Source organism: Lampetra fluviatilis, chromosome 51 (genome assembly GCF_964198595.1).
Source record: "Lampetra fluviatilis chromosome 51, kcLamFluv1.1, whole genome shotgun sequence".
Lineage (NCBI taxonomy): Eukaryota > Metazoa > Chordata > Hyperoartia > Petromyzontiformes > Petromyzontidae > Lampetra > Lampetra fluviatilis.
In genome coordinates, this window is record NC_136325.1 from 7,167,890 (window position 1) to 7,195,615 (window position 27,726).

General features: G+C 50.1%; 1 protein-coding gene across 2 annotated transcripts in view; it reads left to right on the forward strand.

Annotated features, from left to right (window-relative positions):
- The first annotated feature begins 16,358 nt into the window (after positions 1-16,358).
- LOC144948897 (von Willebrand factor A domain-containing protein 5A-like) overlaps positions 16,359-27,726 on the forward strand; it is a 38,023-nt gene continuing 26,655 nt past the window's right edge. Inside the window, exons 1-4 of one of the 2 annotated variants that reach the window (XM_078878607.1) lie at positions 16,359-16,437; positions 23,616-23,710; positions 25,192-25,397; positions 26,115-26,331. In XM_078878607.1, coding sequence (XP_078734733.1) covers positions 23,668-23,710; positions 25,192-25,397; positions 26,115-26,331 — 466 coding nt within the window. In that variant the 5' untranslated portion in view covers positions 16,359-16,437; positions 23,616-23,667. Of the gene's footprint in view, positions 16,438-18,924; positions 19,154-23,615; positions 23,711-25,191; positions 25,398-26,114; positions 26,332-27,726 lie in introns of those variants that run through there. The other variant, XM_078878608.1, reaches the window with a different exon arrangement.

Consider the following 27,726-nt stretch of genomic DNA (forward strand, 5'->3'; position numbering starts at 1 on the left):
TCCCCAGTGACGATGTTTACACACACAGCACCAGGTACTCATTTGAGGCTGAGTCTACCTAGGGGAGGCACGGAACCGGTTAAGGTAATCGTCGCCGGGTTCATAGCTCGGCGTGCTAACCGCTACACTCCAGCTCGCGTACAACATTCGTCACTAAGTGGCGGTGACGTCACCACGGCGCTTGTGCCAGGCTATGTGCACGTTGAGGCTTGCATGCATACACACGCAAGCACATGCACGTGTGTTCGGCTGAACCTGCAGCCAATCCCATTCGTCTGCTCCCATGCTCGGTTGGAGGATTTAGGGTCAGAGACTGCAGGGTTACGGTGTAGAATGTTGTCCTGCTTGCCCCCCCCCCCCCGTACTCTACTCACAGTCTATACACCTCCTGCTGCACCTATTCTGCCCGGTTGAGCTTCACCGACTGATCTCACCGTGCCGGTGTCGGCGTTCGCGGGGAAATCTCCCGAGATCTGTCGTTGAAGTACGGCAGGCTAAATGTTGCCGGAGACAAAGGGACGAGTTGAGATTTGGATTCTAGATTTGAAGCTTTCGTGACTGCAAGGATTCATACTTTTAGTTTTTTCGGTGAAGTCATGCAGGTAAAAAATGCAATTAAAATTAATAAAAATAAAATAATAAAAATCGCGACGTTTCGGAGGCAACACAAGTCTCCGTCATCAGGTGGGACCGTCACAGCTAGATTTGCTGTATCAAGTGAGGCAGGGATTCCAAGATGCAAGTTCTTAAATACAACTTAGGAGGGGGGAGGAGCTTATCAGAATGTGGTAGCCAATGAATGGAACGTATTGGGAGGGGGGGGGCTAAAAGAGCACGATGTGTACGTAGACGTGGACGTATTTGTGCGCAAGCCCCTGTTAGTGCACATGATAGAAAAGAACGAAAATGTTATTTTATTTTTATTAATTTTAATTTCAATTTTTACCTACGTGACTTTACCGAAAAAACTAAGGGTATAAGATTTGGATGTCGGAGTGAGATTGTGACTTTCATTCTGTCTGCCTTAAAAAGCTGTTGGACGAAATGTTCAGCTGACGCGTGAATTGTGTTTCTGCTGGGAATCTGTTGGGGGGGGGGGGAAAGATGATTTTTTTTTTACACAAATATATTCAAGTTCTCAAATGTTTCGATTTAAAGCTTTCGTGACTGCAGGGATTCATCTTCTTGGTTCTTTCGGTAAAGTCACGTGGAAGGGAAATAATAAAATAATAAACATAAAACAATAAAATACAATTCTCACGACGTTTCGGCCACAACGCAAGCAGCCGTCCTCAGGTGAAGAACAGGTCTGTCGGAAAGACACCGTCTGAATGTGTTCACTTTCCATTTCCAATTTTTTTCATGTTTCCCTTAATTTCTAGAGTTAATTAACCGTTTACGTTTGTTTTAAGAGAAACAAAGCTGGCATACAGACGACGCTTTGAAAAATGGAGCTTGTGCTCACATTCGTTCGTTTCTCAGTCCGCTTGTCCTGGTGAGGGTCGCGGTGGCAGCGTGTTGAGTAGTGGCGGTCCACATCTCCCATTCCCTGGCGACAGACTCTAGCACTACTACACTATACACTACTACACTATACACTACTACACTATACACTACTACACTATACACTACTATACACTACACTATACACTACTATACACTACACTATACACTACACTACTACACTATACACTACTACACTATACACTACTATACACTACTACACTACTATACACTACACTATACACTACTACACTATACACTACTACACTATATACTACTATACATTACTATACACGACTACACTATACATTACTACACTATACACTACACTATACACTACTACACTACTATACACGACTATACACTACACTATACACTACACTATATACTACTATACACTACACTATACATTACTATACACTACTATATGATACACTACTAGACACTACTACACTATACACTACTATACACGACTAGATTATACACTACTACACTGTACACTACACTATACACTACACTATACACTACTAGACTGTACACTACTATACACTACTACACTATACACTACTACACTATACACTACTATACACGACTACACTATACACTACTACCCTATACACTACAATATTATACTATACATTATCTGGATTTGAAGCTTTCGTGACTGCAGGAATCCATATTCTTTGGTTCTTTCGGTAAAGTCGCGTAGGTAGAAAAATAAAATAAATCACGACGTTTCGATCGCAACACAAGCAGTCGTCCTCAGGCGGAAAAAATATAGTCCAGCAGTGGAACTGCAGTGGATCTTTGTGTGAATCTATGGATCTCTGTTGCGAGTCTATGGGTCTCTGCAAGTCTATGGGTCTCTGTGTGAGTCTGTGGGTCTGTGTGAGTCTATGGGTCTCTGTGTGAGTCTATGGGTCTCTGCAAGTATATGGGTCTCTGTGTGAGTCTGTGGGTCTGTGTGAGTCTATGGGTCTCTGTGTGAATCTATGGGTCTGTGTGAGTCTATGGGTCTCTGTGTGAGTCTATGGGTCTCTGCGAGTCTATGGGTCTCTGTGTGAGTCTATGGGTCTCTGCGAGTCTATGGGTCTCTGTGTGAGTCTATGGGTCTCTGTGTGAGTCTATGGCTCTGTGTGCGAGTCTATGGGTCTCTGTGCAAGTCTATGGGTCTCCGTGCGAGTCTATGAGTCTCAGAGTCAATGTATGTTGAACTTTCGCACCTTACGTAACCAACCGTGCTAAACGGCGGTGCTGGTGGCGGGGGGGGACTTGCATGCAAATGACAAGCCCTTCGGAATAAGAATATAAGGTCTACGCTCACACGACCCGTGACTTCTTGGCTCACGTTCTTTGGAGGTTGTAGCGTTTTATGGTCAATTTTTACGAAGCACCTCCGCGTCACAAACACATATATAGCTCAGCAACCTCGCCTTATGCAAATGTTTCAATGTCGTGGAGCCATTCTTACACGGGAAAATGTCAAAACTGGGTGGTTTTTAACTTTTGCCGACAAAACTGGATCCCAAATGTCAAAACTGGGTGCACCCTGGGTGGCCAAAAACTTGAGTTTTGGACACTCAGGGTGCACCCAGTTTTGACATTTGTCAAATACACTTGATAATTGTATACTAGCACAGTGTGCCAGCACCCCATTCATCCAAACACTTGGTATTTGTATACTGGCACACTGTGCCAGCACCCCATTCATCTAAACACGTGGTATTAGTATGCTGGCACAGTGTGCCAGCACCATATAACTACACACACTTGATATTTGTACGCTGGCACAGTGTGCCAGCACCCCAACGACCAACATTTCAAGCTACGGCTCGGACTCGGAAGTGAGCTCGGGGCGGGCTTGCGACCAGGCGGGCGCACTGCCACCTTGCTCACATTCGAATGGCAACCCTCCACCCCAAGAAGACTTTTACCACGCGCCGCGAGGCCATCCACGGCATCCAAGACTTTGCTTTGCAACAAGGCAAGCGCGCGGTCCTTGACCTCAAGCGAAGCGGCGGACGGCACGTTGCCATCGTCTGCTCTAGTTCAACACCTTGTTCCTTCAAGGTGAAGCTGACGAAGCTCACGGGGGAACGACGCGGCTTCCGCGTCTCGGCGCTGTGCACGGATCACCACGGCTGCACGGGCACTACCAAGATCACGCAGCGCCAAGTGGAGGCGAACACGACAGCCCGTTCGGCCTTTCGCGCCAACCCCCGTACCTCCGCACCGACTGTCATTGCCCAGGTCGCCGACGTTGCTCGCGTCATTGTCCCGACCCGGATGATGTACCGCGCCAAGGACACGTGCATCGCGGCGAACGAGAGTGCGGCCCATGCAGGCTTCGAGTTCATCAACTCGCTGGTGGAGACGTTCGGCAAGCTCAACGCGACGACCTGCAGTGTGCGAGAAGACGCGGGCATCTTCTGGGGTGCGTTCATCTGCAACCCGATCGCACGCTCGTTGCAGCCAAGTCTTCAACGCGTCGTCGGCATCGACGGGTCGCACATGAAGGCGCGCGCCTACAATGGAACCATGCTCGTCCTCGTTGGGCGCGACGGCAACAACCGCAACGTCCTTCTCGCCGTGGCGCTGGTGCCGTCCGAGACGGCAGCGGCCTACGACTGGTTTCTCAACTGCTGCACGACCAACGACATCGAGCTCGACGGCACGCCGGTCTTCTGCGATCGTGGCACGGGCATCCTAGCCTCCGACTGGAAGGACCTCATGCTCATCCACTGCACGCGGCATTTGATCTGCAACGGCGTGGACAACATCGGCTCCGCGTTCACGCCCGACCTCCAAGGCATCATCTACGATGCCCAAGGGTGCGCCTCCGAGGCCGCGTTCCGCAGCTCCTTGGGCTGCTTGGGCGTAGCTCTGCCTGCGGCGGCCACGTACTACAACAAGATCGACCCCCACACGTGGGCGCTCTACCCGCACCTGCACACGACGCCATTGTACGGCTGGCGCACGACGAACTTTGTGGAGTCCACGAACAGCGAGGCCCTGCCGGCTCGCGAGATGGACCCCTTCCACTTCCTCATGCACCACATGGAAGACATGATGACGACGGCCTTTGCCCACCGCAGCGACGCCGAGAAGTGGGCCGCTCAAGGGCGTGTCATTACGCCGTACGCTCAAGGACTCATCGACGCTCAGCAGGCGTTGGCCCCGAGGTACAAGGTCTACGAGAGTACCTCAACGCGTGTATACGTCAAGGATCCAGACGCCTACGCCTCTGCCAAGCGCCGAGTCGATCTCAGCTCTCGGTCGTGCACGTGCGGGTACATGAAGCAGATGGGCTTGCCGTGTCGGCACTACATTCGTGCCCTTATGGCGTTTGGGCGGATGCCCGAGCTCTACGACGCATGTGCGGTGTGTTACCAAGTCTCTGCCATCAACACGACATGGACCTCGGTTGCCGGTATCGAGCTGCCCATTGCCGAGGAGCTGCAACGCGACAACACCATGATGCCACCTCCTCGCCAGAAGAAGGCTGGCCGCCCGAAGAAGCGTCGGATTCGCAACCGTGGCGAAGGTGGCCCATTGGGCCTCACGCGGTGCTCCTTCTGTCGCGCCAAGGGCCACAACAAGCGCTCTTGCCCGTCGAAGTAGTTATATATATGTAACAAACATGTTTTGTTCTAAGTGTGCAGCACCATACTTCTCGACGCAAACACTATCTACCGTTGTTCTACTGTAGTAGGTGTAGCATGCAAGCTGGCACACTGTACCAGTATACAAATGGCAAGTTCGTGTATGTTCGCGAGCTGAAAGTGTTACTGTAGTTGCAAGCTGGCACACTGTGCCAGTATACATATGGCAAGTAAGTGTTACTGTAGTAGCGGGCTGGCACACTGTGCCAGTATACAAACGGGAAGTTTGTGGTGCAAGGTATGGAACATGAGCCACGAGAAACATCATTTGGAACGCTCTAAATCTGTGGCGACATATGGATGAATAACGCAAGGACCTAAACGTGTACAAAATGATACATTAAATCGTACACCTTCTTCACCCAGTTTTGACATTTGTCCACATTGAACATCACCCAGTTTTGTCATATCAAAAAGCACCACCCTGTTTTGCCTGTCGTTTTCCAAGACCACCCAGTTTTGACATTTTCCCATTCTTACACCCCTCCCCCCACCTCCTCCCCCACCGTCTGTCGATCCCACGTCAAAGTGCTCCGAAAAAATCCCATTGCAGCCAGGGCCGGATCAAGGCATGGGGGCTTTAGGGGCTGCAAGCCCGGGGGCATCCGTCAGCTGGATGGCCTCCAGAGATGAAGTGAAAAGTTATTTCATTTGTGAATGCTTGAATTTTATTTGTTGTTAGCCTTGGAAAAATATATATTTTTTAAACTTTATTTTCCTTTTGAAAATATTACTGGAGGGCCTCAACAGTAGCTGTAGCCCAGGGGCCTTCAAAATATTAATCCGGCCCTGATTGCAACATCCAGACCCAACGTACGCCAGAGGTCGCAAACGGGTTTTGATTCCTTACCCGTACCCGTACCCGGCCGCACCAGGGTCGCAAATGGGTACCCGTACCCGTACCCGGCCGGGTACGGGTACCCGTTCCCTACCCAAAATGAGTGACAAACGGTTACTCATCAGTGACTCACGGCCTACCCGTACCCGTCCCCGGCCGTACCCTACCCGTACCCGGCCGGGTACCTGATTGCGACCTCTGGGATGAAGCTATGTTACAGGCACGGGTGGGTTAATTCTAGGAACTTGAATTGTGAGAAGAGACAAGACGTTGAGAAATGAGTGACAAACGGTTACTCACCAGTGACTCACGGTCTACCCGTACCCGGAAGCACCAGGGTCGCAAACGGCTACCCGTACCCGGCCGGGTACCCGTACCCGGCCGGGTACGGGTAGCCGGGTATCGGGTAGGGTACGGGTATCGGGTACCCGGTTGCGACCTCTGACGTACGCCACTAATTGCTTAACCCCGTATTCTTGTGCAGGGAAATTGAGTTTTCAGGTCCACACGGCACACGGCCTGTTTCAATACGGGCAACAAGAAAAACACTATTATTAGTGACATGTTTTTGTCTATTTGTTTGTGTTTCTCCCTTGTGATGGAACTTTGTTGGATGAACGTTGAGATTGATAAGGGGGCACGGGGTGAACAATAAGGTCTGAATTGGTCTGTGAGAAGGTAGGGCACTGATAAGGGGTTGACAGCTACATCATTGTTGATGCAGGAGGTTCAAGGTTCTGGTCGCGTTGGCCACCCACAATTAATACCGTGAGTTTCTATTTCTAACCATTCCGGATCGCTTGTACGCACAATGATGTGCGTACTATATACCAAGGCCGTAGCCATGGTGTCAACATTGGGGGGGACCAAATCTTCCAGAAAAAAAAAATCTTAATTTGAAAACGAATTTCCTGCATACAATATTAAAAATGCACTAACACATGGGATGGTACTTTTTTTTTTACAATAATGTCTAATAGTGTATTGTATTGCATTGCTCTGTTTAAATTGTTTTTACCTTTTCTTGTTTCATTGTGTAATAAACGACTGGACCACGATGTCTGGCTCAGTGTCCTTTATTATTCGGTTCGTGCTGTACACCCACACGGCTGTCTTTACTCTGTAGCTTCTCCACGGTGCTGACTCCAATGTCGGCCCGATCCACAACAGCAGCTCCGCTGCTGTTTCTCCCACACAGCCCCCCTTGGCTGTACTCTCTGCTGCTCTTCTCCCTCCGCAGCTCTCACAGCTTCTTGCTCTCTCTCTCTCTCTCCGCAGCTCCTCCTGGCAGCCACACCGCTGCCTCTAACAAGCAGCCCCCTCTCTCTCTCTCTCCGCAGCTCCTCCTGGCAGCCACACCGCTGCCTCTAACACGCAGCCCTCCTGGCTGTCTCCTCCCTAGCTGCACACCACTCCGCAGCTTCCTCTTATCTTCGGGGTTGGCTCCCGATGGCCGTCGGCGCCCCCCCTCTCCACACTTGCCCGCGTGGCCTCACTCTTTTCCGCTCACACCCCGACTACCTTCCCCTTCCGGTTTACCCGCTTAAAGCCCCGAACCTTACCCCCACGTCACATGACTCCACCCCCCGTGACGTCACCTCCGGAAGGTCGCTTACGCCCGCATTACACCACCCTCCCCCGTAGAAAAATCCCAGCCGACCTCGGCTGACCAATAGCAAATCGTAATGCGGCGAACCGAGCTTCCCCCCCTAAAGGACACTAAGCATATAATGTAACAACAAGAACAACAACAACGCAATGAACATCAACGATCGTACAAAAGCATGCAATAAATACAACTGTAAGAAAAAAATAACAAGACAGCAACAATCAACGAAACGTAAGCGATTTGGAACGTGTGCGGGTCGCCGGCCCGTCCCGGACGGTCGGCGGCCCACTCGCAGAACGGGAACGCGATGAAAGTCGAGGAATGACAGGGGGTAATCCCCCTGTCGCAGCTGGAAGTCCACCGACGTCCCGTGTCCCTAAAGAGTTAGTCTTGGGCTTGTCCTGTGACCGTGCCCGCAGCTGGGTCGGAAGGGCTGCAGGGCTCGAAGGTCCCGCAGACCTGGCAGGCGTCCTCCGAGCAGGGCCCCTCGTCCCCCGCAATGTCACGGCCGGCCTGTCTGGAACAGGTACGACAGGCGCTCCAGCGAGATCAATGGACGCAGGCAGGGGAGAGTCAGCAGCAACAGACCCCGGCAAGGCAACATTGGGGGATGACGCATCATGTAAGGGAGCAACATATGGTTTCAAGCGCGACGTATGCACAACCCAGCGACGAGACCCAATCTGGACGCGTGCTGTCTGTGGGTTGGGAACCGCAATGAGGCGTACGGGACCATGCCAGGGTTTGTGCAATTTCGGCGAGGTCCCCGGACGTACCTGTGGACAATGAAGCCAGGCTAGGTCCCCAACCTTCCAAGGGCACTCCCCCTCAGACCGTCGCGCATATCGCTCGTTCCGGGCCTGGGCTTTGGCCGTAGCCACGCGGGCATTCTCCCGCGCCTCCGTGACTCGGCGAACCGTGTCCTGAATGTATTCAGGAAGTGGTTTACGAGGTCCCTTCACCCCAGTTCCCAATTGCACATCCACCGGCGGCACGTTTTCCCGACCATACATAAGGTAAAACGGCGAATATCCTGTAGCCGCATGAGGCGTCATCCTGTACGCCGAAAGCACCCCGGGGATGTGCAGATCCCAATCTGATTGTTGTTCACTCACGGTATGGCAAAGCATGGCAGACAACGTCCTGTTCAGCCGTTCAACCATACCATCCGTCTGCGGATGGTATGGGGATGTCCGTACTTTCTTAGTCCCAAGGCCCGCGCACACTTCCGCCAATAATTTAGAAGAGAAATTCCTGCCCTGGTCCGTGAGGAGTCTCTCAGGCGCCCCCTTATCCATAATATACCCAAACAAAAAGGCGTCGGTAATGGCCGCGGCCGACTGATCGGGCAACGGCCAGGCCATCGGCCAACGGGAGAGGTACTCAACCCCTACCAGCAAATATTTATTACCCCTCGCCGATGGTGGAAAAGGTCCCAATATGTCCAGCGCCACCAATTCATTGACTCGAGACACCTGAATCGACTGGAGAGGCGGCACGTAAGGATGTTTCGGCGGCTTACGTTGTGCACACGCAGGGCACGCGCGCACGTGCCCTACGACATCTGTCGCCATGCCGTGCCAAAAATAATGACGTTGCAACGTCAACAAGGTCTTCTGCACCCCTAAATGTAAGAGAGTGTCACAATGGAGGGTTCTAATCAACTCGAACCGCAAGGACGTTGGTACCACCAGGCGCCAACGTTCCTGGAACCCCTCCCGCCACATAAGCAGACCATCTCGGAGAGCGGTTTGCGGCCCCACAGCCGTACTCGGACTCCCATTGTCCTTAGCAGACCGCTTCCGCAAGGACACCAATGACTCATCCATCATCTGTTCCCGGATCCAGACAGACCGCGGCAGATTCAAAACCCCGTCAGCCGGTCCCGGTTCCATCGGAGTGTCCGACTTCTCGACGGCCAACGTGAGCGGCTGAGGGGGGTTTGGAATCGGCGAACACCTATGCGTCCCCGACTCACATTTACAAGGGGCGCGCCGCGGTAATCTGGAAAGTGCGTCAGCGTTCGCATGGCGCACTCCCTTCCGATGTTGAATTTGGAAGGAAAATTCCTGTAGCGTGTCCAACCAACGTGCCAACTGTCCGGATGGCTGGTCAATTTTAAGGGCATATTGCAAGGCCGCATGATCCGTACGCACAATAAAAGAACGACCGTAGAGGTATGGTCGAAATTGCCGTAGGAAAAAAACAACCGCCAATAGTTCTCTGCGAGTGACACAGTAGCGGGTTTCCGCAGGAGACAAGACTCGGCTACCATACGCCACGACACGCTCTACACCCCCTTTAGACTGTGATAACACCGCCCCAATACCTGTGTCACTCGCGTCCGTATCAAGAATGAATGGGTGATCGAAATCGGGATAATCCAATGTTGGGGCCGTGGCCAATAGATCACGCAGACTCCGAAAGGCCGCCTCCTCCGGCTGTCCCCAAACAAACTTCCGTCCTTTACCCGTAAGGAGATGCAAAGGCCTCGCAATCGTCGCAAAACCCGGCACGAATCTTCGGTAATACGAGGCAAATCCCAAAAACCGCCGAACATCCCCCACGGTGGCCGGAGTCGGCCAATCCCGGACGCACGCCGTCTTTTCCGGATCCGTGGACACTCCCTCAGCGCTCACGATGTGCCCCAAATAGCGGACGGACCGTTGCAGTAGGTGACATTTCTTTGGTTTGAATTTCAATTTGGCAGAACGCATCCTCGTGAACACTGTCTCCAGCCGCGTCAAATGTTCATCGAATGTGCGGCTGAAGACAATGATATCGTCCAAATATATAAGACATGTCTCCCACTGCAACCCCGTCAAAACGAGCTCCATCAATCTTTGAAATGTAGCAGGGGCCGCATTCAATCCCATCGGGAGACAGTTGAATTGAAATAACCCCTGCGGCGTACGGAATGCGGTTTTCTCCCGTGAGGACTCGTCAAGGGGAAGCTGCCAAAATCCCGAAGAGAGGTCCAGTGTGGAAAAGAACTTAGCCCCCGACAATGCGTCGAGGGAGTCATCCATACGCGGCAGGGGGTACGCATCTGCCACCGATATCTTATTCAATTTGCGGAAATCAACACAAAATCGCAATTTGCCATCCTTCTTCTTAACCAAGACGACTGGAGCGCCCCATGGGCTGTTAGATGGCGATATAATGTCCGCAGCCAACATGTCTTCCACTGCCCCCCGTACGTGTTCTCGCTCCGCAGGACTCATCCGATGCGAATTTAATCGAATAGGGGCAGCATCGCCCGTCTCAATGTGATGGTAAAGCAAGGAAGTGCGGCCCAAATCCAAATCATCGGAGCTGAACACGTCGGAATATGTCAACAACAATTTACGCAGCGCACCACGTTGCTCCATGGACAGGGAAGAATTTTCGTCACATAATTGAGCAACCCAACGATCATCCGAACTCCTTGGCTCGGAAACCCCAGCAACAACTCCCCGGCTATGTGGACAATCATGGGTCGCAAACGCCGTAGTGGCATGTGCCACAACCGTACCGGCCGGGACACGGACGTTTTCTCCCCCCGCATTAAGCACCTGTAAAAACGGTAATTGATCCGGCCGGACGATGGTCTGTGCCCCCACTAACGCCAACCCGGTTGTTATCGTGGCGGACGGTGACAACAAGACCCCTACTGCTCCTAGCCGATCAGGCAGGGGCTTCCGATACCGCAAGGGTATAAGCATCTGTGTACCAGGTGGGATGTCCACAGATGCGACGGACAGCGCCTGCACTTGTACGGCCGAAGCAGGTTGCCCCCAGGGCGACGGCAGAAACGAGATTTGACGGCCCCCCGGCAGTTCAATACAATTCTCATTGATTTTGATCAAAATGGGCATCTTAGCCAAAAAATCGGTGCCTAACAAACAAGGAACCGCCAAAGATCTCGATATCAACACAACACCCGAGGCCGACACATCCCCAATAGATATCTTAGCATCCACCTGACCCACGATACCCATGCTACCCCCGTTCGCAGCGACGCACGACCCATAAACCGGACGCACAGCCCGCGACGGAATGCCCAACAGATGGAAAATGACATCCGATATAATAGTCGCAGACGCGCCCGAGTCGACCAAAATGCGCACGTCCACACCTTGTATGGACCCCGGTACAGTGGACGAACCCGTAGCGGCCGCGACAACTCTCCGTGCCAATTTGCGCCACTGCGTAACTGAATGACAAGGCCCCGTCGATGGCCTTTCTTTAACAACAACAATAGGATCGCGCAACACAGGTGGTGGGTGAGGTGGAAAGCCTTGCCGAGTGTCTGGTGCGTGCCGACATGCCTGTTTCGGAGGATCTTTAGCCGACTTGACCGGTGCCGAGGCCTCCTGCTGCGGCGGAGCCGGGAAGCGGGCCCAGCAGTCTCTGGCGTAGTGGCCCCTACGCCCGCAGCGGAAACATTCGGCCTCGTTGCGCCGAAGCGCAGGCCTCGCCTCCTGACGGCCCCGTTCTGGTAGCACCGCGCGCGGTCTCGGCCCGCCGCGTCCCGTCCATGGAGCGGAGGCGGCCGTCAGTTGTTGAGGGCCCCGGTCATCCGGAACATAGACGGCCTGCGCAGGGTTCCACCCCAGCGCCTCCTCTTCTTTGACGGGCTCCCCCGTCCACGCCGTCACTTGTTTCCAGCGACGGAGGTTGAATTGCGCATCGAGACACTTAGCAGCCATCCGGGAAGTTAGCTTCTCATGCCCACACACAGGCATGGGGATCCCTAGATCCCGAGACAGCTCCAACATTTTCCCTAATATGAGAGGCTCCAGCAGGTCCTGTGGCGTCTCAGGATAAGCTGCCATGGCCAGCTCCAGCACCGCACCCCTGAACGCCACGGGCGACTCCTCTGGTGCTCGTTGTCGTTGAGCGAATCGCCGATGCGCATCATCTGGTGGCTCATAAGCATCGGCCATTTCTTGAAAAACACCACATAAAGTTGCCTTCTTATCGGTCGCTATGGAACGGAAGAATCGGACAGATTCGTCGTCCAGGAGAGTCGGCAACACCTCCAAAGCCTCCGCATCGGTCCATCTTGCTGTGCGTACCGCCGCCAAGAAGCGGCAGGCGAACGCGCTCCAGTCCCCACCGACGGAAAATTCTTTAACTGTTGTAAGGTGGCGACTCCGACTCCTCTTCCCGCCGTCTTCCAATGGTGGTGGTTGTGATGGCAAATTCAAAATGGCGTCGGCCCGCGGCGTGGCCAAGATGGCGGTTTGGCGCCACGGAGCGCGCAAAATGGCGGCCTCTTGCCGCGTGGGCAATGGCGGCGGCAGGACAGGCAACGTGGCGGCCCGCGGAGCACCACTTGCATCATCCATCGTCCCTGGCGCGACGAGATGGCATAGATGCGCCAGGACGTCCTTAAGTGCCTCCAGTTGTACCGCCATCGCTTGCCATCGTTGATCCGCGTCTGATGATGTCGACGGACCCGCCACCGCGCCAACATCCTCCACTCCCGTTCCCGTGGTCTCCTCAGCCGGGCTCTCCTCCACCACCCCAACAGGATCCGCGGTTGGAGGGAGTTCGTCGTCGTCGGACGAAGAAGCCGATGCAGGCGCCGGATTAACTTTCTTCCTCACTTGTTTCGACATGCCGTTGCACTTCCGACACCAGTGTAATAAACGACTGGACCACGATGTCTGGCTCAGTGTCCTTTATTATTCGGTTCGTGCTGTACACCCACACGGCTGTCTTTACTCTGTAGCTTCTCCACGGTGCTGACTCCAATGTCGGCCCGATCCACAACAGCAGCTCCGCTGCTGTTTCTCCCACACAGCCCCCCTTGGCTGTACTCTCTGCTGCTCTTCTCCCTCCGCAGCTCTCACAGCTTCTTGCTCTCTCTCTCTCTCTCCGCAGCTCCTCCTGGCAGCCACACCGCTGCCTCTAACAAGCAGCCCCCTCTCTCTCTCTCTCCGCAGCTCCTCCTGGCAGCCACACCGCTGCCTCTAACACGCAGCCCTCCTGGCTGTCTCCTCCCCAGCTGCACACCACTCCGCAGCTTCCTCTTATCTTCGGGGTTGGCTCCCGATCGCCGTCGGCGCCCCCCCTCTCCACACTTGCCCGCGTGGCCTCACTCTTTTCCGCTCACACCCCGACTACCTTCCCCTTCCGGTTTACCCGCTTAAAGCCCCGAACCTTACCCCCACGTCACATGACTCCACCCCCCGTGACGTCACCTCCGGAAGGTCGCTTACGCCCGCATTACAATTGTATGTAATGGCAGAGATTAGGGATTAATAAAGTACAACCATAACCACAATCATATGAACAGAAATCTATGCATTGTTATATGAAGACAAGTCCAGATATTGTGGCCGAGGTTTAGCAAATTGTTGTTTTAAAATCCTTTATATTAAGTTCACTTGCTTGCTTGCTTGCGCGCTTACGACCGTGCAAATCTTTCGGTCGTTTTTTAACCCACTTCCCGTGATCCAATCGAGCTGACATTTTGCACACAGACTCGTTGTGCGTGACAATTTATTTTCGTGAAATTGTTTTCCCTAAATTTTACACTTTTTAGGAAAAAATAAATTATATTTAATTACCAATTGCTTAATGGTGGCAGGCAATCATCTGACCCATAGGTGGCAGCCATCTCAAGCCAGAGGACGAGAGGACTCTAGCCGCCACGCATATAAAGGATTTATAGTGAAAAACTTTGTTTTTACGGGTTAATTTTGTATTTACATAGCATAGCAATGATTATTTTTAAATATTTTTGATAGCAATATATTGGGGGGATATTTTGAGCATATTTGAATATTGGTGGGGGGATGTGTGTCCCCCCCAATATATATTATAATGACGGCCTTGCTATATATGCAGAAGATTAGTACTTAATATAGCCACCTCTACAAATGTGATTTGTAACTTTGATCCTTGCCACCCATGTATCGATTGTTAAATTTTAAGGGATGTATGTTGAACTTCTTTCACACCATACCCATCCAACCGTGCCGATCACAGTCGACGTTAAATATCCTGTGAAGTCATTCACAAGGGTCAGTCGTGATAATAAGAACATATATCCAGAATAACACCGCTTGTGTTGTGGCCGAAACGTCGTGAGAATTTTTATATTTTTTTTATTTTATTACGTCTTATTTTTATTATTTTATTACTTCCCTTCTACGTGACTTTACCGAAAGAACCAAGAAGACAGCATAACACCGCTTCCCACGTATTTCGTTTGTCGAGTGCTTTGTTTTACAGTCGTTTTAGATGTTAACTACCTCGCCTGGTACACAGGAGGTCGTGGGTTCGATCCCTACCCCGACGCCTGCTGCTGTATATTTGGAGTTTTCGTGTCTCTCTCTCTCAACGTGGTTGCGTGGATTTTTCTCCGGGCTTGTCCGGTTTTTCCCTTCCACATTTAGGATCACAAACCTGTCAACCCCTTATCGGTGCCCTACCCGTATTACAGACCAATTTAGGCCTTATTGGTCACCCGGTGACCCTTATACATCTCAACGTTCATCCTACAAAGTTCCATCACAAGGGAGAAACATAAGGGGCCGTCCATAAATGACGTCACGCACCTGGGGGGGGGGGGGTCAGATATTTGTGACAATGTGTGACGAGGGGGGGAGGGGGTGTTTGAGAAATGTGACGTCACATCCAAATGCGCAACTTTAACTAAATATAGACAACACGTTCTACTTAACTAAATATACTTTGTAATAAATGTTTTCTCCTACAACATCAGAGTGCAGCGGCACACTAAATACGCACTACAATGACAATAGTTTAAAGCGATTTTGGGGGGGGGGGGCAGAGCTTTGTGACATCATATTTGAGGGGGGGGGGGGTCTGACTTTTTTTGACGCCGTGTGACGAGAGGGGGGGGGGGTCAAAAATCGTCCAAAATCGCGTGACGTCATTTATGGACGGCCCTTCAAACAAATAGACCAAAAAATGTGCCGGTATTGAAACGCATGTACGCCGTATGGACCTGAAAACTCAATGTTCCTGCACAAGAACACGGGCTGATAAACCGTATGGGGTTGACAGCTATGGAATCAACATCACCACGCGTTTGAGAGTACCGTAATTTGGCTGCTATAGTATAAATTTCCACAAGATGATGATGATAAGTTTCTGAAAAAAAGAGATACGTAGATCTGCGGCCGCCTTACCTAGCACAGTGAAATAAAATAAAAGTTTAGTCTTTTTATTTTTGTGAAATAAAATCTTGAGATTTGGGTTTCGGCCCCTATAAGGGCCATCCCCTATAGACTGCCCTCCCCCCCATAGGGACATGCCAATCATTATCACATGGTCCGGAAACTCCTATAAACCCCTTACCTGGAACAGTAAACTAAAAAGTCTACAGTCTTTTATTTTGTGAAATAAAATCTTGAGATTTGGGTTACGGCCCCTATAAGGGTCATCCCCTATAGACTGCCCTCCCCCCCCATAGGGACATGCCAATCATTATCACATGGTCCGGAAACTCCTATAAACCCCTTACCTGGAACAGTAAACTAAAAAGTCTACAGTCTTTTTTATTTTGTGAAATAAAATCTTGAGATTTGGGTTATGGCCCCTATAAGAGCCATCCCCTATAGACTGCCCTCCCCCCCATAGGGCCATGCCAATCATTATCACGTGGCCCGGAAACTCCTATAAACTCCAGTAAACTAAAAAGTCTACAGTCTTTTTGTAAGGGCAGCCCACCCCCCCTATGGGATGTGCCTACCACAGAGCCCCGCCTATAATCATCACGTGGTACGGAAACTCCTATAAATAAACACACAAACTGCACGTAGTACACACACGGCAAGTACTACACTGCACGTACTGCACACACGGTAAGTAGTACACTGCACGTACCACACACACACTGCACGTACTACACACTGCACGTACTACACACACACTGCACGTACTACACACACACTGCACGTACTACACACACACTACACGTACTACACTACACGTACCACACTGCACGTACCACACACACACTGCACGTACTACACACACACTGCACGTACTACACACACTGCACGTACTACACACACTACACGTACTACACTACACGTACTACACTGCACGTACTACACACACACACTGCACGTACTACACACACACTGCACGTACTACACACACTGCACGTACTACACTACACGTACTACACTGCACGTACTACACACACACACTGCACGTAGTACACACTGCACGTACTACACACACACTGCACGTACTACACACACACTGCACGTACCACACACACACTGCACGTACTACACACACACTGCATGTACTACACACACTGCACGTACTACACACACACTGCACGTACTACACACACACTGCACGTACTACACACACTGCACGTACTACACACACTGCACGTACTATACACTGCACGTACTACACACACACTGCACGTACTACACACACTCTGCACGTACTACACACACTGCACGTACTACACACACTGCACGTACTACACACACACTGCACGTACTATACATTGCACGTACTACACACACTCTGCACGTACTACACACTGCACGTACTACACACACTGCACGTACTACACACACACTGCACGTACTATACACTGCACGTACTACACACACACTGCACGTACTATACACTGCACGTACTACACACACACTGCACGTACTACACACACTGCACGTACTACACACTGCACGTACTACACACTGCACGTACTACACACACACTGCACGTACTACACACTGCACGTACTACACACACACTGCACGTACCACACTGCACGTACTACACACTGCACGTACTACACACACACTGCACGTACTACACACACACTGCACGTACTACACACACACTGCACGTACTACACACACACACTGCACGTACTACACACACACACTGCACGTACTACACACACACTGCACGTACTACACACACACACTGCACGTACTACACACACACTGCACGTACTACACACACACACTGCACGTACTACACACACACTGCACGTACTACACACACACACTGCACGTACTACACACACTGCACGTACTACACACACACTGCACGTACTACACACACACTGCACGTACTACACACACACTGCACATACTACACACACACTGCACGTACTACACACACACTGCACGTACTACACACTGCACGTACTACACACACTGCACGTACTACACACACACTGCACGTACTACACACACACTGCACGTACTACACACACACTGCACATACTACACACACACTGCACGTACTACACACACACTGCACGTACTACACACACACACTGCACGTACTACACACACACTGCACGTACTACACACACACTGCACGTACTACACACACACACTGCACGTACTACACACACACACTGCACGTACTACACACACACACTGCACGTACTACACACACACTGCACGTACTACACACACACACTGCACGTACTACACACACACTGCACGTACTACACACACACACTGCACGTACTACACACACTCTGCACGTACTACACACACTGCACGTACTACACACACACACTGCACATACTACACACACTGCACGTACTACACACACACTGCACGTACTACACACACACACTGCACGTACTACACACACACACTGCACATACTACACACACTGCACATACTACACACACTGCACATACTACACACACTGCACGTACTACACACACACACTGCACGTACTACACACACACTGCACGTACTACACACACACACACTGCACGTACTACACACACACTGCACGTACTACACACACTGCACGTACTACACACACACTGCACGTACTACACACACACTGCACGTACTACACACACACTGCACGTACTACACACACACACTGCACGTACTGCACGTACTACACACACACTGCACGTACTACACACACACACTGCACGTACTGCACGTACTACACACACACTGCACGTACTACACACTGCACGTACTACACACACACACTGCACGTACTACACACACTGCGCGTCGGTAAAAATAAATAAATGAAAAAAACAACACAAAATTTCCATTTATTTATATCACGTAGGTACAAATAAATAAATGAAAAAAGAAAAAAATGTCATACTCTTGGCTCTTTTCGGTAAAGTCACCTGGTAAAAATAAGAAATGAAAAATAAACCAAAATTCATTTATTTACATCACGTAGGTAAAAATAAATGTGAGAAAAATAGTTTTTTCATTTATTTATTTTTTACCTAAATAAATGAAAAAGCTACATTTATTTATTTATTTTTACCTACGTGATTTTACCGAAAAAAACCAAAGTATGAATCATTGCAGTCACGAAAACTTCAAATCTAGAATGATGTGTACAGACTGAGGGGGGTAGTGGCGTTGTTGTATTTGGTGGCACGGTTGTGTTTTTCCACTGCCTCACTACGAAACCCGAGTTGGATTCGAGACCACGGCGAGCGATATCACAACCGACCAGAGTGGTGAAGTATGGTCAAACCAATCGACACGACCATTCAGCAGCGGATCGATAGAGGAAGCGATCACATTCGTGTGCGAGGTAATCGTTCAGCTCTGCAGGCGTGTGTTTGTGTATTCGAGCGATTATTCGAACCGGTCCCTGGGCCTCCCCTAGGTAGACTCGGCCTCAAACGAGTGTGCCCGCAGTGGCGGCCTGCATAGGTGCACTTGCCCCTACAGCCTGTTGAAGGCTACACGGGTGAGGGGGGGATCTTTGTCTTTGTACTGTATATACTGTGGTACTGTGTATACTGTAGTACTGTATAAACGGGAGTACTGTATATACGGCGGTACTGTACATACGAGCGCTGTGTATACTGTATCACTATGTACTGTAGCACTGTATGTACTGTATATACTGTGGTACTGTGTACACTGTTATACTGTATATACTGCAGTACTGTATATACTGTGGTACTGTATACATTGTAGAACTGTACATACTGTAGTACTGTATATACCGTAGTACTGTATATACTGCAGTACTGTATATACCGTAGTACTGTATATACTGCAGTACTGTACATACTGCAGTACTGTACATACTGCAGTACTGTACATACTGCAGTACTGTACATACTGGTGTACTGTGTGTACTGTATATGCTGTAGCACTGTATACACGGTGGTACTGTATACACTGGTACTGTATGTACTGTATGCACTATACGTGTGGAGGCGTACGGGCACATCTGCGTATGTTTGCGTCATACACCCACGAGCATACTGAGCCGGTGTTTGGGCCTCCCCTAGGTCGACTCGACCTCAAATGTGTTGTAGTACGGTGCGGTGTGTAGACATCGCCACTGGGGAGACAAAGGCGGCCGGGCGTGGTGCTGGCCACCCACCCCCTCGTGTGCCGTGCCGGCCTTAACAGGTGCTCGCTAACAGCACTTGCCCCTACAGTCTGTCAAGGCTATACGGGGGATCTTTGTATACATGTGTGTGTATGAGTACACGGGTTTGTGTGTGGCATGTGTCCTTACGCGTGTATGTACAACTATAACATTGCTATATGCGCGTGTGTATGTAAAGACATGAGTTTTTTTAATACGCGTGTTTATATGATTACATTTGCACAGTATTGTATGTGCGTATGTCAACCCAGAGCGCGAGTGGACTAGTGGCCACGATAATGTTCAAGGATAGGGACGTGGCCAGGTGATGTAATAGGACCGTGTAACCAGCTAATCTGGCTGTGACGGTCCCACCTGATGACGGAGACTTGTGTTGCCTCCGAAACGTCGTGATTTTTGTTTTTATTTTATTTTCATTAATTTTGATGTTTTACCTACGTGACTTTACCGAAAAAACCTGAGAATATGATTCCTTGCAGTCACGAAAGCTTCAAATCTAGAATTAGGACCGTGTAGTCAACCTGTAGGGCCGAGTGGTCGAGGGCCAGCGAGAAGGATCGGGAATGGGGGCGAGGACACGCACCGTGTAGTATGAAGGAAATGCGCAGAGAAACTCGGCGCTGCTGCAGTGGCGTCTTCGCCATTTTTGATGTTAGCACGTGGCTCCCTTGATAAAGAATTCCGTAACCGTACAAGTGCGTCGAAGTCGTCTTTACACGAGTAACGAATTGGCATGGTTATGTGACAAACCTTACTAATTGGTGGTGGCGGGTTTAACGACACATTTACTCGATCTAACCCAACAAAACCTGTATTCATCTTCTTGGTTCTTTCGGTAAAGTCACGTAGAAGGGAAGTAATAAAATAATAAAAATTAAACATAATAAAATAAAACCTGTATTACGGATTATATTGGTCGTGAAAGCCTACGTGTTTAAACTGGGAGTGAATTTGGTGAGTATGCATATTCTTAGGTTTTTTCGGTAAAGTCACGTAGGTAAAAAAATTAAATTCAATTCTCGAAACGCTGGCCTTCCTCAAGAGATGCCGAGATAACAAGGTAATATACAAGGACTGTTTTCTTTGAATTTCTCTTACTTGATACAGCTATCGTGCTGTGACGGTTCCACCTGAAGACGGAGGCTTGTGTTGCCTCCGAAACGTCGTGATTTTTATTTTAATTTTACTTTTATTAATTTTCATTTTTTACTTACGTGACTTTTACCGAAAAAAACCTAAGAATATGAATCCTTGCAGTCACGAAAGCTTCAAATCTAGAACTTGGTGAGTGCTGGGGTCGTTATTCAACCCTGACGGCTTTGACATTGTTAATTCTGTAAAGTACCGAGCGGAGATATATAGGAACTGGATGTTCGCTCCGTCCCGACTTTTGGGCCGAATTTTGTGCTTGGCTTCGTAGTAATGCCCAAGGGCTTTGCAGAAGGCTTTGGCGCAGAAAATTAACCCACATTTTATTGGTGCCTCCCTTGTTCTATTTGCATCTGATGACATCAGGTCGCATTGCAGGTCACATGGCCTGTGACCAAATCACTTGGAATGCATCCGGTCTCTCACAGATGCAATAATTTCTGAAGCCTTGTCGGCCAAAACAGCCAGATATTCACTTTTTGGCAGTCACAGCAAATACTTAAATGAGTGTTTTTAAACTAACTTTTATTTAGCAAGTAAATCCCATCGAGCTATATAGCTATTTTTTCAGAGGCGATCTGGCCACACGTAATAACTCGTGGAAGTGGCTTATCATGTGGGAATTTTAAGTTGTAAGCAAATAATCTAAACGCATGTTGAATCTAAATCCACGCGACCACGGGGAGAGAGACACGCAAACTCCAAATAGACACGGGTCAGGATCGAACCCACGCACTCCTGTACAAGATTTGTGCAGTACCCCCACATAAAACAAATTTTGGGGATATTCTGTCTATATTAAAACAAATATGACAACATTAATGATAATATTTTAGACGTGAACAAAAATCAATCAAACGGATTATTTATTTCATTATTTTTTTGCTGGGGGGGTGGGGGATTTGCATAAATCTTCAAAAAGAGTTGAACTATGAGAGCCCCCGTGTTTGCATGGGGACAGGCGTATGGCAGCAACGCCCTCCCTTGGCTTCTTACGGCCGCTGTTGCAGGGCCTACTTAAGTACAGATTTGCATTTTCGGCACATGATGACGTGAAGGGGGGGGGGGCAATTTTTAAAGAAAATAAACGGGAACGTCAAACACCGATGTGGTCCTAAAACCATATTCAGGGTTTAGCTTGGGACTTAATACAAATTTACGATCACCGTAACCTCGGCCCCTTGGCCCATGAGTCTTGAGCACTCAGAACATTGTAAATGCACAACAGGAATTGCTACTCTCCGTGGAACTAACTGACCTGAAGAGCCATACGTTTTCTCATTATTTAAGACCTCGGCGTCCGCGTCAAGCTGCATTTCTTGCGCGGGGAAGTTCGTAAACTGGCAACCATATTCTGCTTTGGATATACAACAGCCCTGTGTCAATTCACAGTTTTTTATAACTTTGCTCAATTGAAGAAACGTAGAAACTATTATCTATTGCACCATCAATCGTGCTGTGTTTTGCTCGGCTTTTGGGGCTTTTTAGGCCTGTGCTTTGCACTGGTGATGTCATTTTTTATGACAAACTGTGGTTTATCATCACAGATTGACAAACAGCGCTGGACACGACTACACACTCCTCCAGCTGAACAGTGCCTGTGCACTGGGTTAGTGCTGCATTTTGAGGCTTGCTAAACTTATCAACTCGCCTTACCCAACTCTCTGTCGGTCCGTTTTATTGGCATCCGTGAATCCGCCTAAAGTCACTGAGACCGTGGCTGAACTCATCCCAGTTGATAAGCACAGCCTGCAGGTACAGCCCGTTTGTCAGCCCCAATGTTGGATAAAGGGGCCCTCCTTGTGCCGTGCGGGCAGTGAGTGTCAGCTGACCATTCTTCACAAAGATGGGAAAGTAGAGAGCAGTAATGGGCGTTGATGCAAATTGCCTCGACAGTGCCTGCGATTCACGCACTGTGGTTACTCACTTCTTCGCTCGCGATGTCTGACAGGATCGGGTACATTCCAAGTGGGGTTGTCCCCCCTTCGACACGTGTAGGTGATACCAACGCATTTCACCTTCAAATTTATTTCGGGCTTATTGAGTGGTAGTTGCTATAGCAATCAATAGGGACATTTCAAATGTGCCTCCAGGTGTCATGACCCATCGTGCCTAGCCAAGCGTCCTGGATAGCCGTATGTGAACTAGTGGACATCTGTGAAAAAGAGCTACCTCGCTCATCGGATTCCTACAGGATAAATAAACATTCTGATGTATGTATGTGGAACTTCTTTCGCACCGTACGTAGCCAATCGCCATAATATGAGGGGCGTGGGGGGGGGAACGACAACAAACTGAACACAAAAATCAGTTCTAAAGAAATTCGTTTTAAATCTGGAGTACCAGGTGTAACTTATTGCCATTATTTTAAAAAAAATCCTAACACCTGAACCTTCTCTCTTATGTGACGTCACCGCACAAGAGTGACCATGCAGATCGGTGTACAACAAAGTCAAGACGGGCATTGCGCCTGATTCGTGTGTGTATTCTCTCTTAGTGTGCAACTAGGAGGCTGATATTGCACTGATCGGGACGTCTTGGCTGACGGGATGGAAGGTGGCCTCGTCTATCACCATGCGTCCTCGCGGAAAGGTGAGCCGTGTGAGCAGCTTGCGATCTCATCGAAACAGCCGTCACGCACTTTAGCAAATGGGGCGTAATTCCCCCACTTGTGCTTTTGAGTAGTAAGATGCTATCTCTCCATATACGTACTTTGCGTTGGCAACTGCAAGTTGTCTCGGGTACGTTGGCGACGGTGATAATTGTGAGTGAGCAACGCGGCGGCGTACCCACCGCGATTTGTCCCGCTGTCTTAACTGCGTGTGCGTAGTTGTACATTCTGTGTCGCCAAACCTCATCGTTGCATTATTGATGGGGGAGATTTGTTTTCGCTTGAACGATTGACGCGGCACTTTACGGGAACGCGTCTGCTGGAGCGCTTAACGGGGTCTTGCCGTATTTCCCGCACCTCCCGATGGGCACGGTTGGCTACGTGCAGTGCAAAAGTAGTTCGATGAACGCACATTACATACCTGATGGAAAAAAATAACGATCGCTTTTACCCTTTCTGGCATTAAACAGGAGGTTTTAAGATTTCGATTTAAAGCTTTCGTGACTGCAGGGATTCATCTTCTTGGTTTTTTCGGTTAAAGTCACGTAGAAGGGAAATAATAAAATAATAAAAATAAAACATAATAAAATAATTCTCACGACGTTTCGGCCGCAATGCAAGCAGCCGTCCTCAGGTGGAGAACAGGTCTTGCCGCGACTCTAAGACCTGTTCTCCACCTGAGGACGGCTGCTTGCGTTGTGGCCGAAACGTCGTGAGAATTATTTTATTATGTTTAATTTTTATTATTTTATTATTTCCCTTCTACGTGACTTTACCGAAAGAACCAAGAAGAGGTTTTAAGATGTTCAAACACCAAATAGATGCTATTTAAACATACTTGTGGTAAAACATACAAACAAACACGCTTTGATAATATACGCACTGTCTTTGAAACTGATTGGCCTAAACCAGAGACATTCTTTTTTATGGCCTAGTCTCACAGTGTCAGCACAGAGAACGCCAAAAGGGGTAAAACCTCTTCTTATTTTTTCATCGTTTTTTGATGCAGGGACTCCTCTGCTTATCAACGAGTTAGGTTCCAGAGGTCCCGTTCGTAAGTTGATTTGTTCGTAAGTCTAACTTTACTCCTGTTAATTCTAAACATGCTGTACGGCACGTGCGCTAAACACGGGGAATGGCTTTAAAAGTTTTATAATCGCCAGTAGATGTAGATGCCACCGCTTCATCACGTTCTGCAGATGTAGATGTCACCACCGTCATCTATTGCGCGGCGGTTGAACTTACGACTCTTCGTCTGAACGGGCACCTGGACATACGGACCAGGGGTTTGTTGATATTGCTGAAAGTTCGTAAGTACTAGCAAAAAAAGGTCACCATAGATTACGTACGTACTTGTTGCCGACCGTGACGGTTCTGCTGGCGATGAGTCCGCCGAGGTTTTGGGTGTTTTTGTTTTTTTTACTTTAACTTTTTTACTACCCCACACGGTCTCCTGCCCCAGTGGTGCCGCTGAAAAGCATCGCAGTGAAGGTGTTGGTGCGGGGCTTCGTTGCCGACGTGAAGGCCTCCATGGTCTACCGCAACGATGAAGCCTTCCCCATCGAGCCCTCCTTCTTCTTCCCTCTTGACGACGACTCGGCCGTGCACGCGTTCCGTGCACGCATCGCCGACAGAGAGATGAGCGCGGCGCTGAAGGAAAAAATTGAGGTGCGTTCGCGCAAGCGTGTGTGTGTAGGGAGCGGTGGTGTCAGTCGACCTGTGGCATCAGGGTCTGCCCCGTGACCTCCTGCCAGCGGGCGTTCGACACTTCACGTGGCCTCAAGGTGCACATAGCCTGGCACAAGCGTTGTGGTGACGTCACCACCACCTTAGTGGCGAATGGCGTTTGTTGTTGGTGTAGCGGTTAGCGCGCTGCGCTACGAACCCAGCAATCCCGAGTTCGATTCGCGCCCACGGCCAACACCAGTGACGGTTATTTGAACCGGTCCTGGGCCTCCCCTAGGTGGACTCCGCCTCAAATGCTTACCTGGTGCGGTGTGTAAAAACATCGTGACTGGGGAGACAAAGGTGGCCGGGCGTGGCGCTGGCCACCCACCCCCTCGTGAACTATTTGTCTTTTTGTCAACGTGACACTTTTTTACTGATTGGCCGTGTCGTGTGGTGGAGGGTTACGACACATTTATAAATGACGCGATCTAAACCCAAAAACGTTGATTATGACTGGACCACCCTACTCGACATACTGCCGCCACAACCCTCACCAGAACGCGGTGGTGGTGCTGGTGCTGGTGATGAGGGATAGATTCAGGAGGGGGGGGGGGGGTGCAGTCGTGGGCTGAGCTGGAGAACAGCGAGGTGAGTTGTTAAGGCGAGGAGCGGGAACGCCCCGAACGAGCGAATGTGCGAGTGACCGCTTTATTTCAGGCCGAAGATGAATACGACGACGCCATCGCCATGGGGCGCCGGGCGTTCAGGCTGTCGAAGGAGTGCGGGGAAGTCTTCCACTGCATGCTGGGTAACCTCGGCGCCGGCGAAGAGGCGGAGCTGTCGCTGGAGTTTGTCTCGGAGCTCGGAGTGGAGCCCGACGGCGCCGTTCGCTTCTGTCTGCCCACCGTGCTCAACCCTCGCTACTCGCTGCAGGGTACACGCACGTTTTGTTCGTCACCCGACGGAGCATCGTCGCCTGCCCTAAGTCGCATCCACCGCACGCGGACCATGGCGGCAAGATAGCGGGCACGTGACGACGCGTGAATGGACGATTTAAAAAACACTATCCGGCAGTTGTCAGGCTGTGGGTTATACAGCACGGACCGTACAACGCGTAACGACGCAACGCCCCCAGATGCTCCGCGCCAGGATGATATGCTCGACTGCTCCTGGAGCGGTTATCTAGCGTGAACTACGTGAATGTGAAATTTTAGTTTGTGTGTCGCTCTGCGTCCACGTCAGCGGCCGCACGGAAGTAGGAGAGCGCGCGCACAGCTAGTCGCCATTCGCAGAGAGGGCTGGAGCTGGCTTCTGATCTTTACGGCACTCCGACACCGTGATGTCGTACAACTGTAATAAAGGTCGTTGAGGCGACTTCTGGAATCCGGTCTTTTATTAACTTTTCATTACAGCTCTCCTACACACTGCTGACAGGCAGCGTGAGAGGGACAGATAGAGAGAGAGACACACTGCCACGTGGCAACTTGGAGCCCCGCTCCCACGTGGCCCCTTCCTCCGTTCGTTCCCGTTCTGACCACGTGTTGTTCGGCTCCACCCCTATTTAATACCCGGGTCACGTGGTACGTTTCCGCCAATCCTCGTTAGCCTCCGTGGAATATTCCAGGCTCCCTCGTAAGCTCCCAGGACCACGCCCCTGACTCGTCTCCCCATTGGCTGTGGCCAAAGCCAGCAGAACCAATCCTCTACTTACAGCTGTCACCTTGCCATTACGTCAGGGCCACGCCCCTAGGCTTCCCCCCATTGGCTATGGACCAGGACCGGCAGAGCCAATCGTCGTGACGAGTTGTAATCCGTCAACGACCCGGATATAACCTCACATTACACAACAATGAAGCGGGAGATGGCGCTGCAGCATTGCAACAGAACGTCTTTAGTCCGTATTTTTTTTTCCCCCAATTTACTAAAACTTCAAACTTGTGTCACACAGCCCGAGACGACACGGCCTAGGCACGTGTCTACAAAGTTTTAACGGAGTGCCCTTTAATTTATACTCTCCGGTTCTTTCGGTAAAGTCGCGTAGATGGAGAACACGACGGTTTCGGTCGCAACACAAGCGGCCGTCTTCAGGTGAGAAACAAAAAAAAAGACTGCCGCTTGTGTTGCCACCGAAACGTCGTGTTTTATTTTATTTAATTTTTTCTACCCACGTGACTTTAACGAAAGAACCAGAGAGTATTGATTCCTGCAGTCACGAAAGCTTCAAATCAAGCTTGCCCTTTAATTTGTCACTTTGCAGCCAGAGGTTGATGGATCACGATAAAATTGTGAAGCTCCCAAAAGCCATTGCGCTTTAAAGTGACCGGGAAAT